Source organism: Lontra canadensis, unplaced genomic scaffold, assembly GCF_010015895.1.
Source record: "Lontra canadensis isolate GAN:19392208 unplaced genomic scaffold, GSC_riverotter_1.0 scaffold64, whole genome shotgun sequence".
NCBI classification, from domain to species: domain Eukaryota; kingdom Metazoa; phylum Chordata; class Mammalia; order Carnivora; family Mustelidae; genus Lontra; species Lontra canadensis.
Genome location: NW_022631058.1, coordinates 11,004,600 through 11,018,980, shown reverse-complemented (window position 1 = coordinate 11,018,980; position 14,381 = coordinate 11,004,600). Strand labels below are relative to the sequence as shown.

Below are 14,381 nucleotides of genomic sequence, written 5' to 3'. Positions count from 1 at the left end.
CGGTGCTATTGCCCTCAAAATCATAGGCTCCAGAGTGGCTCGGAAAAGTCCACCAGCCCTCCAGAGTGAAGGTTCTTGGAGGAGATGTTTATGTTGGGGGCAGACAGGGATGCCCAGGGCTCAGTCCGACCTTCTGGGTTTGCCATTCTCGTGGGGACCTACAATGCTTCCTGACTGCTGTCACCGAGGGCTGAGAGCAGGAGACCGTGATTATAGGTGGCAGGCCTGGCGCAGTTTAGGCCCTAGGTCTTTCTAGGATGGAGGGAGCCACAGAGGTGTACCCTGGCAACCCCTGGGAGGTCACCGTACCCCATGGAGCTCAGGCGCCCTTGCCCTTCACTAAACTCCCCCCTCTGCTCGACGGCCGCTCCAAGATACTGTCACTTTGGGTGTAAGGACAGAAGTATGAATGGGGGCAGGTAGGCCAAGGGCTTCTCTGGAGGCTGTGTTTTTATTACAAACACATTACTTTGCACTTAGTTGTAGGTTTACTGAGTGAGGTTTAGGGGAGTTGAAGTGATGGGGTCCCTAGGACCCCTCAGGCCACTGCTCAAGACGTGGCGTCATCACACTTTCTAGTCGTTCTTTCCTGTTTTAGGTTAAAGACGAAATCGTGGCACCAAAATAGAACACAGCACGGGCTCCATTTTCTCTTCCTGAGTGGGTGTCTCAGAGGATGTGGGCTCAGCTGATTTGAGTTAAACTAAAGTAAGCATCACCCCTGCACCTACAGTCCTGAGGGCCCACTGGGGAGGAAGAGGGGATCTCTGGCCCTCGAGAGAGGAAGGTTCCCCACTCCAGGTAAAATATGGTGTCTATGGCTTGCAGAGGGGGCTGGGCAGCCTGGAGGCAGCTCTTCTGGGGGTCCTGGGGTGGGGGAAGGGAGGCAGTGGCATCTGTGGCTCCCGCAGGTACAGACAGTCTGTCTGGGTTTGTCTGGTTAGGCAGGGCAGGCCTATAGAGAGAGACAGAGGCGTTCTCCCCAGCCTGTGTGTCCGCCGGGGGCCCGGCATTCACCACTAAGTTCACCATGCTCCCCTTGCCCACCCGCTCCTCCTGTGACATGGGGGAATGCCAGCCATACTTCCATGGCTCGGGAAAAACCTCTGGGTCTAACCTGCTCCACCCCTCTCTCATGAGATGCAGCCTTTAGCAGCAGCTGGCACAGAAGCATTTACTTGGAGGGCCCAAGCCCCACAGGAGGGGATTTTTTTTCTGACTCTCCTACCAATATAGCACCACCCCCCCAAGAGACTGTCACAGCAATTCGTCCTCTGGAGAGGATGAGTCCCACAGATCACCCGATGGGACAGAGAGAATGCACTTTCTCAATGGCCCCAAGGCATGGTGGATGTTGGCTTTCTGGCTCCAGCCATGTATCCGACCAGCAGCTTCCAAGGAGATCACGTCAAAGGGAAGGAGGCTCTCCCGACCCAGCACGGCGCCTGAAGCCAGCAGCTCTCTCGTTTAGCGTAAGGCCCTGGTCTAGAGCCTTGGCCCCTATGTGCCCGAGTTTCCCCGTTTGTAAAATGAGGAGCCTGACCTGGGTCACCTCCCGGGGTTCTTTCAATCCCGCTGCACTGAGGAAGTTTAATAAATGCTCCTGAGAGATGCAAGGCCCCCGTGAAGCCAGAGCCCTGGGCCGGCCCCCTGCTCGGGGTTTACAACACTGCCGTTTGCCTTCTTCAGCACCCAGAAACTTCCTGTGCCGCCCTGGCTCTGTTGGTCCACAAAACAGGACCCAACTCACTTCCACCCCATCAGCATGGCTGCACCTGGCTGCCAGCTGGGGTTGTCCAGAGACGTTTTGAAAAACCCTGGTGCTCACGCCTCCCTTCCAGGAACGATGACTTCATCCATCCGAGGTAGGGCATGGGGGCTGGCATTCATTTTTATCAGCTCCCCAGGTTTTTTCTTAGGTGAGTTGTGACCCACTGACCCAGATGCTCTTTGTGAGCAGCTGAAGGGTGACAGGCAGGGAATGGGAGCAGAAATAGCCATGCTCCCCTGTCCTTGGCCGTTATCCCATTGTCCTTGCCCATGTCCACAGTACATTCTAGTTGCCGGAGCCCTGGCTTGTCTGAATGGCTCAAGCAAGGACCCCTGGGGCAGGGGTCCAACCTCCTGCACCCCCATTCCTGGTATTGAAGGTGCTCAAGGTTTGATGGGTAGAATAAGTGCCCTTGGCTTCTCCCGGCATCCCCAGGCCCCCTGCCCCTAAGTGCAGCTTGAACAGCCCTGGCAAGGTTTCTCCCTGCCCACCTTGGGGTGTGTAACAAGCATTCCGAGGATGCAAGGATGCAGTCCCCTGCTCTCATCCTTGGCTGGGGAGTGTTTCTCGGCAACCGCCCAGCCTGATACCAGATCGGAGTTCACATGATTCTGCCTCAGCTCAGGAATGGGCAGCCTCCAGCTGGGATTTTCTAGACCGAGCTGGGGAGGTGTGGTCTGTGGAAAATCTCCGGAGGGGAAGCTCGGGTCCTGGGTGCAGGGTGGCCGGCTTGGGGCGTCCACCGGGCCCAGCAAAGTGGGTCCGGTCTCCTCCTCCAGGCTTCTCCGGAGCAGCTGGAGGGAGCCCGGCTGTTTGAGGTTTGAGGGCAGAGCTCAGCCTGGCTGGACAGTCAGAGAAAAGCCAGATTCCCCCTTCGCCTCTGCTCCCTGCCTGCTCCTCACCTGGTGGCAGAGATTGTCATCGCCTTCCTGGGGTCTGGAGGCCGAGCAAGGCGGGGGATCAGCCCAGCTGTTTCCAGACTGTTTCCAGACTGAAGATGGTGACTCATTAGTGGGTCAAGAAATCAATTTAGTAGCTAACGACCTGCATTTCAAAAATGAAATAGAAATGATCAGAGCGCGTGACAAGCAGTAGGGTAAGTATTGCTTTGGGGAAGTTTGTTTCTCAGTATGCATGTGTATAACGTCTGTGCGGGTTTGGTTACAATGTCAAGTGTGTTCTTGCTGTGGCTTGTGGTCGAAAGAGCTTAAAAGGCAGCAAATTCATGCCGTGATGCTGGGTTCTGGATTCAGATCCACCTGACTTACTGTCTGAACTTGAGCCACTGGGTTAGGCTCTCTGGGCTTCAGGTTCTGGGAAAGGGATAGTGGTACCAGCCTCACCCGCCTTAGAGAGACCGCTGGAGCCCCAATGGGACCAAACTTCGAAATAGTTGCGAGGGCTTTAGAAACAACATTGTCTCCTCGTTGGTGGTGCTGAAGTGAGGATATTTGGGAGCCAGATGGGACCAAGGAAGACTGCGGGCTGATTTTCTACTTTTGCCCTGGAGGGAAATATCAGCCTCCAAAAGCATGTAGAGGTTTGACGGCTGAAGGGAAGGGAAGCTGGGCTTGCCGGAAACTCCCCACTCCGTGGGCTCGGGGCTCCATGAGTAACTGCGTGCGTGCCTGTGTGCAGCTCACGGAAGAGAGGCGAAGATTAGATCACTGTTTAGGCATCAGATCAAGGCCAGCGTCAAGCCCCTCCGCCTTCTGACTGGGAATGTGTAGGAGACTCTGAGTTTGCCTCAAAGAGGTGCTTCCTTCCTCTCAGGGCTCATTTCTCATGGTCGTTAAAGTCCTCGGAGACCTCCCTGCCGATGGGCATTTGTGTAAAGATTTGCCTCGAGGTGTTGGGTTGTTTTGTGTGGAGTCTCTCGGTTTCCTAGCTGCGTGATGAAGCATTCGAGGTCGACGCAGGGGCTCCTTGTGTTGGTTCTTTGCCCCGACCTCCACCCCTTGGGCAACCACGGACTGGGCACACCATGGGCTTTCCTCACAGGCTGCTGAGGAAACAGTTGGCCTGGTAGAGCACCTGCCAGGTGCAGGGAGCTAGCCCAGGACTAAGCCTGGGGGCCTTCCTGGTGGCATCTGAGGACTGGGGCTCTGGGAGGCCTGGAGGTGGGGGGTGACTGCTCAGTGATAATGTGATGGAGAGAAAGAGAACGTGACGCAGAAGAAAGTGTGGGCCGATCTGAGTTCAAAACCTGCCTGCCACATTGTGACTGTGGAATCTGGAGCGGGTCGGTTCCTCTCTCTGAGCCTCAGTTTTTTGGTCTGTAAAATGAGCACTGATAAGAGTGGTGTTGAAAGAGAACGAGTGTAGGGGAATGTTACTGGCAGGTGGAGGGCTCTCCGCTGACGTGGCTTGGTTCTGCCACTCTGTCTGCGTTCTTCCATTTACAGATTACTTTTGCACCCACTTGATTTTTGAGGAGCGAGTTTCCTATAGAGGCCAGGTAGAGAAAGTCACTCCTGGCAAGGCGTAGTTGCCATCTGAGGGTACATGTCATCAGGAACCAGTAGAAGGGGCGGCTGGCTGGGATTAGACCCGGGTGAGAAAACTTCCGCCTCGGACCAGCTCTGGAGCCTTGGGTAGATTCCCGGCTGCTGGAGTGAAGGCCACAGTAAATCTTCCTTCTTCCTTTTCCCTTTCTATGAATGACATCCCTACTGTCCCAGCACCCAACCTCAAACCCATCTACCCATCCACTCACCCATTCATTCACCTCTCTACCCATTAACCCACCCATCTATCCATCTACCTAGCACCCATCTAGGTGTTTACACATCCGTCTACCCATCCACCCCCCCGTTCCTCCATCTCTCTACCCATTCGCTTACCCATCTGTCCATCTACCCTCCTACATTCAAGTCCTCATCTACCTGCCCCTCCATCTACCCACCCACTCAACCCACCCACTCATGTACCTCTGTACCTCTCCATCCATCTACCAAATAATTTCTGAGAGCTCATAAGGACCCAGCACTGAGGAACATCTCAGATTTGCCGCTGGTTCCGATTTATCCACCTCCCTTGTCAGTGGCTACAGCTTCTTCTTTTCTCCTCTCTGGCCACACTTCCTCATACCTAGACCCCATCATGCCAGGCTACTCTCAGTTCCCCAGAAGTGCCCATTATCTCTCAGATTTGGCCTGTTGCACACATTGTTTCCACAGACAGAAACTTCCCTCTGCTGGGGCAGCCCTTCCCCCCTTCTTCTGTCTTAGCCTGACTTACTGCTCAGGAAAGCTTTTTGGGCTGGGCCGGGTTACCTCCTACGAACTCCCTTAAAATCCTGTGCTCTCCTTAGGAGCTGGTTTCGCTTGTCTTCTTCACCGTCCCATGAGAGTAAACGCAGCTTGAGTTACACTGAGTGACAGTGTCTGGCGCAGTGGCTCCCATACAATAGTTGCTCAGTAAGTTTCTGTTGCATGAACGGATACGTGAACGGACGGATGACTTGATGGAAGGAAGGAAGATTGGAGAACCATTGAAGGATCTGAAGTAGGAACGGTTATGTTAGATTTGTATTTTAGTGGATGGCTTTATGGGGGTAAGGTGGAGCCAAGAAATCCGATAGGAGGCCACTGAGCTGATTCTGGGGATGATGTCTTGACCAAGCCAGTCTAGGGCACTGGTGAGGAAACTAAAGAGGAAGAGAGTGATGTGGGAAATATTTAGGAGTTGAAAATGGTAGAACAGGGTAGTTAACTGGAGGCCTTGGATGAAAATAAGGAAAGAAGCAGAAGGCCCTTCAACTGGAGAGGTAGGGATGCCCCTTCCAAGAGCAGATTCGTGCAGAAATGATGGAAGTGGTGTGGGTCTCACTGAGCCTGGCCAGTGAGGCAGGAGGACACCGGTGATGTCTGCCATCCACCTGGCAGGACAGAGGGATGCTGTCCCCCAGAGGGTGTGTGTGGAGTGAAAAGAACAAACCAACATTAAATGTGAGCGTGAGGGATGCTTATGGCACCGCCATACCCTACCCTGTTGTCAGGTGTAGCAATTTGTGCATGTGCTGCTCCTGTCCTGTGAGATTGGAGGCCTCCTGAGGGCGGGAGAAACACAGGAGAGCTGGACCCTTGGGTAGGCCACTCCATCTCTCTGGGCCTCAGTTGCCTCGTCCCTCAAAGCGGGGAAATAACAGGGCCGTTGCGAAGACGGGGGCGGGGGCAGGTGTGAAATGCTCTGCAAAAGATTTTGCAAATACGAGGGCTGATATCCTGGCAGATCTAGTCACTGCTTCTTGAGAGACTGAATCAGGCTGTTGACCTCGCACGGGCCATCTCCTGGTTCTGCCCGCAAGGTCCTGCTGGGGCTTCGGTTTCCCCTCCAGCCACCTCTGCTCCCCAGGTTGGGAACCTGTGTTTTCTGGGTGCCTATCCTGCCACTTGCCAGGAGCCAAAACCCAGACCTTCTAGAATGCAGAGTGTGCTCCATGGGCCAGCCACACCAGCATCAGCTTAGGAACATGCTAGAAATTCTCAAGCCCCACCTCAGACCCACTGACTTAGAAACCTTGAAGGGGAGGCTCAATAATCTGTTTTCAACAAATCTTCCAGGGCATTCGTATGTTACCTAAATTCGAAAGCCGCTGCTCTTCGAACACCCAAATCCTGTTTTGGCTACAAGTGAACGTAGGAGGTACTTGAATCTAAACATAGTAAATGTTTCTTCTATGCCCTGCAGGCTTGAATATTTTTGACTCTGGTCGCCAGAATTCGATTATTGTTGGCCTAGGAGGGAGGAAGGGACAACAAGCCCGTGCCCCAGCGCTGTCCCGCTCCCAACCCCCCTCCCCTCCTCCCCCTCCCACACACACGTGTACACTCACCGCTAGTAAACAATAGGCTTCAGCCTAGTGACTGTCAATGAATTCCTAAGACCTGACAGGATGTGTTTTTCACTCTGGCTTCGTTCGCCCTGAGTGAGTGCTCCGGAGGACTGGGGCCCTGCGCTGCGGTCCACTTCTCATCTGGAAGCCAGCCAGACCGTTCGGCCCCACAGGTGTGGGCTTGGGATTCGGGGATAGGAGGTCTGGCAAGAGGAAGGTGAATGGAGACATGGTTTGACACACTGAGCTGAGTTTTGGGGTCACAGGCCTCAGCTGCCCCTTTCCCCTTCCTCTCACCATCAAAACGTAGAAGCAAAACCAAAACACACAAAGAGCAAAAAACAAGAAGATGCCCTTGGGCGCCATTGGTGGGAATGTAAAATGGTGCAGCCGCTGTGGAAAACAGAATGGCAGTTCCTCAAAAAATTAAAAATAGAACTACCATATGATCTAGTAATTCCACTTCTGGGTATCTACCCAAAAGAACTGAGAGCAGGGACGCAAATAGATAACTGAACATCCATGTTCGGAGCAGCCACAGCCAACAAGGAGGGCAGAAACAACTCAAGTTCACTGACAAATGAATGGAAAAGCCAAATATAGTAAATACCTACAACAGAATATTATTCAGCCTTAAAAAGGAAGGAAATTCTGCAAATGCCACAGTGGGTATGAATCGGGGACATTCGCTGAGTGAAATAAGCCAGTCACCAAAAGACAAACTCTGAACGATTTCCTTAGACGGGGGCCCTAGAATCATCACATTCACAGGAACAGAGAGCAGAACGGCGGGTGCCAGGGACTGGGGGCTAGAGGGGGGTGGGGAGTTAGCGTTTCGTGGGAACAGAGTTCCAGTTTGGGAAAATGAGAAAGTCCTGAAGACGGACAGTGGTGCTGCGTGCATGACAGTGTGAGTGATCACCTGTACACTTAAAAATGCTCCACGAGGTAAATGGTATAATATATATATATATATCCCCACCATCAAAAACACCAAGAAGCACTCCCCTCCACCACCATCACTGAGACTCTAGGCTTGTGTCCTGGAGAGGATGGAGAGCTGAGCCAGAGCGGGAGTCCTCGTCTTCTAGAGACTGAGGGGTTGGGAGTGAGTCTCGGGTGGGGGCAGGGAGGTGGGACATGCAGCGGGGAGACCCCCTCAGTCTGGCATCTGGCAACCTTGGTGTCCTCACCCATGAAATGAGGCGGCGGTCTTCACTTATTCCTTCCAGAAGTGTTCGTGAGTACATGTGAGATGCCAGGCTGTGTTCAAGGCGCCCCTGGCCTCTGGCCTCTTGGGATTCGCATTCCCGTGGAGGGGAGAGACCAGTAGCCGCAGACAAGCAAACCGGCAAGAGCGATCTTGCGTGCTGCTGGGGGCTCTGAGGAGGGGTCAAACAGCAGATGTGAGGGTGGTGGGGTGGGGGGGCTGCTTATGTGGGACAGTCAGCAGAGGTCTTGCATAAAGGGAGCCAGACCTGAGGTAGAGGTGGAGGTAGGGGGAAGGCAGGAGACAGCACCCCCGAGAGGCCATCGCTTATGCAGCCGAGGCCTGAGCCACGGACAGCAGGCCTTTGTTGCTAGTGCATGGCGTGTGGTGGTGGTGGGCGACGACGCTGAGCCTTGTAGGTCTTATGAGGAGTTTGGGTTTTACTGCAGGTGTGATAAGAAGCCATCTCAGTGGCTTTTAAGCAAGGAAGAAGAGGCCTGGTTGTTTTAGAAAAAGAGGGCTGTGGCTTCCATGTGGGTCATGTTCGGGGACATGGACGGGAGAGCTGCGGTGAGGGAGGGGTGGTGCTGGAGAGAGCCACAGCGAGCCCAGGCGAGGAGGGTAGCTTTGGTAAGACCCATCTCTTGCCCGTTTAGGAGAGACCTTTATGAAAGCTGCAGGGAACTTTCCCAGGGACAATGCCCATACTTACATGTTTATAAGATTGAGCAGGGGGTTGTAGGGGAATCCCTCGAGTTTTCCCTCCATGCACCCCAGGACTGGAACTGCTGGGCTGGGTGTCTCTGAGTCCCTTCCCAGCATGCTGCACCCCCTTCCAGGCTGAGCCCTGGCCCCAGGGGCCCCAGGGCCAGGCAGGGGCCACAACAGAGCTGCAGGGGGAAGGCGGTGGGCAGAGGGGCCGTGGTCAGCAGGTGGTGAGGTGGCCGCCCAGCAGACTCTGAGGGGTCTCCCTTCTGGGTCCTCGAGCTCAGCTTGACTGTGGTGGCGGGACAATGCAACGGGCAGAGTGGATCTCCTGATACTTCAAAACAGCTTCGTTCAAACCTCACTCACTCAGAATTTGCAATCATGTGGGCCGTACATGCTCAAGGCAGGGCTGAAATTGGTTCTTGGGTGGGGTGAAAAAAAACCCTGAGCTATTACAATGATTTGTCACCCTTCAAAGGGCCCCAGTACACAAACAGATGTGCAATATATTTGGGGTATTAAAATTTCATGGAAAGGGGGCAGTCGGGGGATAAAACTGTCTAATGAGGCTTTCTGGGAGGATGATTCTTAAACAAACAAAAAATTGAGAAGTCCTGATTTAGAGGCAGTGAGATTTTTCTGTGGAGCCAGAAGAGTTCGATCAACAGAGTAGCTTAGGCCTTTCATTTCGATATATTAATTTATAAAGTGGACTTACAACAGAAATCTTTGTTCTCTCTTGTTCAAATGTATCTGTACACATAGCAATAGCGTTTTCTTCATTAAATTCTCAACAATATGGGCTTTTCACCAATGTAAGACTTCCCATCTCTTACTCCGCCCCTTTGCCTCTGGCAAAACGATGCTGTGGATTTTGGCATCCATATCCATCATTTTACGTGGCCCTGATACTGACCTGAGGGCAGGTGTTTCTACAGCCGGGTTACAGAGGAGGACAAAGATGCTCAGAGAGGGGAAATCACTCTCTCAGCCTGTAAGCAGCTGACCCCGGCCTGGTGCTCGTTTCTGTTGCTTCCTTATGCTGTTCCCTGCGCTGTGTCCTCAATTCCACAGAGAGGAGGTGAGGTAGCACCTCCCCATGAGCACCCAGGAGTCCACACCATGCCCTGTGGGAAGTGTGGCCTTCCTTTCTTGCCAGAGCCCACTAGGATGTGGCAAGGTGGGGCCACTTCCGGGCTCTCTGGAGAGGCTCCCGGAAGAGGCTGTGACCTCAGTGCTGACTGACCTGGTGCCTTCCTGGGAGCAAGTAGAAAAATGTGAATGATGCCTAGTGCTGTCATGGTGGAGAGTGGCCGGAGCCCTCACTGTTGTGTGTGGGTTGGAATTGATCTTCACCTTGGGCGTCCCTTGGAGAGTGGGGCTCAGGGTGAATTTGTGCTCATAAGAGCTCCTCCCCTTGCTTGCTGCCCTGAGTGACCAGGAAAATGAATAAGGAACAGGAAGCCAGGGAAGGGGGGACAGGGAGGCATAAACCGCCATTTAGTGTCTTGGCATGTGACCAAGAGAGTCAACTAGATAGTCGAGTTGGGTTGAGGTTGGTCCATCTTCTCCATTAAGGAAGGCCCTTAGAACAGTACCTGACACACAGTAGGCGCTACATAAATGTCAGCAGCCGTTATCCGAAGCCTTTCCCACCTTTACCTTTCAGGGGTTTACCCACCACTGAGGAGGCCCAGCTTTCCGTACAGCTCGAGCCGTATCCGACTAGCAAGATGGCCGTGGAGAGACCTGCCCATTCCCTGCGCCCGTGAGGGGTGAGGTGCTCTGGGGCCCAGCGATGGGGAACGCTACCGCAGAAAACACCTCGCTGTGCAGCATTGACCACACCATCCACCAGACCCTGGCCCCGGTGGTCTACGTGGCGGTGCTGGTGGTGGGCTTCCCGGCCAACTGCCTGTCCCTCTACTTCGGCTACCTGCAGATCAAGGCCCGCAACGAGCTGGGCGTGTACCTGTGCAACCTGACGGTGGCCGACCTCTTCTACATCTGCTCGCTGCCCTTCTGGCTGCAGTACGTGCTACAGCACGACCACTGGTCGCACGGGGACCTGTCCTGCAAGGTGTGCGGTATCCTGCTGTACGAGAACATCTACATCAGCGTGGGCTTCCTCTGCTGCATCTCCATCGACCGCTACCTGGCCGTGGCCCACCCCTTCCGCTTCCACCAGTTCCGCACGCTCAAGGCGGCCGTGGCCGTCAGCGTGCTCATCTGGGTCAAGGAGCTGCTGACCAGCGTCTACTTTTTCCTGCACAAGGAGGTGGTGGAGGACGGGGACAGGCACCGCGTCTGCTTCGAGCACTACCCTCTGGAGCCGCGGCAGCGCGGCATCAACCACTACCGCTTCCTGGTGGGCTTCCTCTTCCCGCTCTGCCTGCTGCTGGCCTCCTACCGCGGCATCCTGCGGGCCGTGCGCCGGAGCCACGGCACCCAGAAGAGCCGCAAGGACCAGATCCAGCGGCTGGTGCTCAGCACCGTGGTCATCTTCCTGGCCTGCTTCCTGCCTTACCACGCACTGCTGCTCGTGCGCAGCCTCTGGGAGGCCAGCTGCCAGTTCGCCAGGGCCGTCTTCAACGCCTACCACTTCTCCCTGCTGCTCACCAGCTTCAACTGCGTGGCCGACCCCGTGCTCTACTGCTTTGTCAGCGAGTCCACGCACAGGGACCTGGGCCGCCTCCGAGGGGCCTGCCTGGCTTTCCTCGCCTGCGCTGGTGGTGGCCGCGGCCGGGAGGCCTACCCGCTGGGCGCCGCAGACGCCTCCGGGAAAAGCGACGAGCCCGAGCTGCTGACCAGGCTCCACTCAACCTTCCAGACCCCGAACTCACCCGGAGCCGGGGGGTCCCCTGCAGGCGGCTTGGCCTAGTTCGGGGGCGGTGAGTGTCTCACCATCGGCGGGGGCGCTGGTGAGGGCTGAGCTTGCTGGCTGCTGCTGGCCACTGCCCTTGGCCAAGGACAGGTGCCTCTTTCTGCTGGAATGAGAACCTCTTTGGCCCGGGGAGCCCGCTCCAGCTTGCTGAACCCGGTGGGGATGGGCCCCGGGAGTTGATGGGTGTCATCTGCTGCTGGTTGGGCTCCTGGGGAGGAGAAGAGGGCAAACTGTCATTTCCACGAGGTTCTTGAAGAGAAGCTGATGGGAGGGGATTGGTGCAGAGTGTGAGGGCATGGAGGATGGGACTGGGGCATGAGGGCAGGTTCCTGGGTGTACCTGTGAGAGGACCTTCCAGTGCCGTCGTCACAGATGACACCTGTCCTGAGGCCCCAGTGCTTCCTGGGGTCACGACATGTGAAGCTGTGTTGTCATCACTGACAATTGGCCTTACCCCTTTGCTGGAAGAGGACCGGATGGGAGGTTGGATGGGGAGAAGGGAGGTGGTGTTTGGGCACTGGAAGTGTGTGGTGGGGGACAGTGAGGGGAATGACAGCAGAGGAGAGACCCCAGCTCCAGGCTCATCTCACGTTCAGAGGGAGAGCTGAGTGGACTTCCCAAGCCCCAGGACTGATAGGAGACAAATCCCAGGGCTCCGCAGAGCTCCCTGGGGCCATGTCTGTGGTCCTTTCAAACAGCCGGTACTGAAAGCTCTGTGTCAGTACAGAGTTCCCAGCAAGCAGAGTCCTGCTCATTAGTTTTCTGTTTCCATCTGCCCAGAAGCACCGGACGCGGAAGCTAGGGATGTGTGTGTGTGTGTGTACGCACACACGCATGTGTTCATGGTTCAAATGCCAGTCTCCATGACAGCTGTGTGCCAAGACACTGAGGCTGGGGTTGTGTGACTGATGGTGGTGTTGCCTCCCCCTGCCCCCTAGTTCGCACTTTGTCCCCCTCCACACCCTGTGGAGTGTCCAGCAGTCTCATGATATCCTCTCGCTGTCCTCAGCTATAACAAAGTAAAACAGAGACACATTCTCTAGCATCTCTCAGCCCAAAGCCCTGCGGTTAAGCTCCATGATGGTTTAAATAGCCCCTGGGACAAGGAGAGGAGGGAGCCCCAGGCTTCTCCTGCCGCCCTTGTTCCCCAGCACGGCTCCTCTGCCAGGTGGCCCACCTCACTCCCTGGAAGGTGACAGCAGATTCCAGGGGCCGCGTGTAGCCCAAGGTACTGACTGCTCTCTCTCGTTCTATCCCTGAAGGCTCAGTACAGGTCTCATCTCTCCTACACCTTTGTGCCCAGCCATGTTGAGCCTCCACCCTGGTGCACATGCCAAGGACCAGAAGAACTTCTCGCTGCTCCAAGGATCTGGCCACTTTTGCACAAATGTTAGCCCTTCAGGTTTCCTGGCCGTGGGCTGGGGCCAGCTCTGACTTCCCTCAGAGTTCTGGGATTCAAGCTAAGCTCCCCACACTCAAGGGGCTGGGTGGACTGGGTGGTCAAGCCTAGAATGGGACCAGGGATGGGGAGATTCAAGCTGGCATCCACAGAACATTTCTGGAATCTGCTGAAAGGAAGGCCAAGGAGAATATCTCCAATCTCTCTTCCCCTTTCCTCCCATCCTTCTCTGAGAAGTCCATTTATCCTGATTCTCTTACCCTCCAATCAGGGCTACCCAGAGGCAGAGGCCCCATGCTGGAAGTGACATTGGCTTTGACTGGGTAGCCCTACTGTAGCTCCTTAGGGAGGGCCTCCCATAACCTGGGGAGCTTCTCTTCCCTTCCTGAAGGAAGAAGTGACCAGATATGAAGGTGGCAGAAGTGGCTGTCCTGCCAAGAAAAGTCTACCTAGTCTCACCCCAGAATCTTACTGGGGCAGTGGCACTGGTTGAGGCCTCCATGCCCCCTCATCCCAAATTTCCTCCTATTTTGACCTTAAACATGGGCATTCCCACTGGGATGGACTGGGGTGAGCTGAGGGTGGTTCCTTTTACTATCAAGAGTTGTATTTTTGTATTGTCCTCTCTTTTATGCCAAGTATGTGCGTGTTGGACTGTGCACTGGATTTATGTAGCAAACTTGAGTCTGCAAATAAAGCAAAGTAACCAGCCACAGCTGGAGTGTGCTGCAGTCCTTAGGTGAAGTTGGGTCTTCTCTCCCTCTTCTTGAGAGTCACAAAGTGTCTTCAACTCTTTAGCACATTGTTGCAAATCCACTCTGGGACTTAATTTGGCCCCCTCCCCTTTGAGGACAGAGTCCAACCCTGTGATTTGGAGACTTATCACTCTGTCCTTGGACACATGACCCCTTCTGCCCTCTAGGTGGCTTTTCCCCACAGCGAGGACAGGCTTGATCAGACAGACCACCCTCTTCATTAATGAAAGACAGCCAAAGTAGAAAGACCTGTTGAGTCATCTCCAGGGGGTGTCCTCACCACTTGAGCTTTGTTTGGGGAGGCTCACATTTGTTGACCAGCCCTTTTAGGTTTTAGCTTTTTCTCAACAGTGACAGGCTACATGTTTATTGCTCAAGATCAGCTGCATCATATTAAAACATAAATTTGGTTTTGGTTACTTAATCCTTTCCTGAGTCAGATTCCTGGAGTCCTGGAGGATTCTGCAAGAATTGATCCTTCTTCCAAACAGATTAAGTGAGGACATCATTGGGGATTAAGACTCGTTTCTCTCCTGAGAGAATGGATGGAGGAAAAGGCTCATCTGGTTTGGACAGAAGGTGACAGAGTGATTAGATTCCTTTCTCATTCACCAGTGTTGCTTAGCAAGATGAAGGCTCATCTTCCTGTTTATATACACTGGTCTGTGGGTTGGCCAGACAAGAGTGGGAGAAATTTTCAGCACGGAATACATCCCCATCTGCTGCTTTCCTCTGACGGGTATAACCAAGAGAGCCAGAAGGTGGTCTGCTTGGTTCAGTGCTTTTCTCAAAAACCTGCTTCTTGAAGCTGGTGATC

General features: G+C 54.4%; 1 protein-coding gene and 1 long non-coding RNA gene across 2 annotated transcripts in view; both read left to right on the top strand.

Annotated features, from left to right (window-relative positions):
- LOC116879954 overlaps window positions 1–13,524 on the top strand; it is a 28,791-nt gene extending 15,267 nt beyond the window's left edge. The window contains exon 2 of the long non-coding RNA XR_004385140.1: window positions 12,673–13,524. This is a non-coding gene — a long non-coding RNA (uncharacterized LOC116879954). The remainder of the gene's footprint in view (window positions 1–12,672) is intronic.
- On the top strand, window positions 10,241–11,414 carry GPR68 (G protein-coupled receptor 68). Its single transcript, XM_032878640.1, has one exon. The coding sequence runs from the start codon at window positions 10,325–10,327 to the stop codon at window positions 11,405–11,407; it is 1,083 nt and encodes a 360-aa protein (XP_032734531.1). The 5' UTR covers window positions 10,241–10,324; the 3' UTR covers window positions 11,408–11,414.
- Window positions 13,525–14,381: the final 857 nt, after the last annotated feature.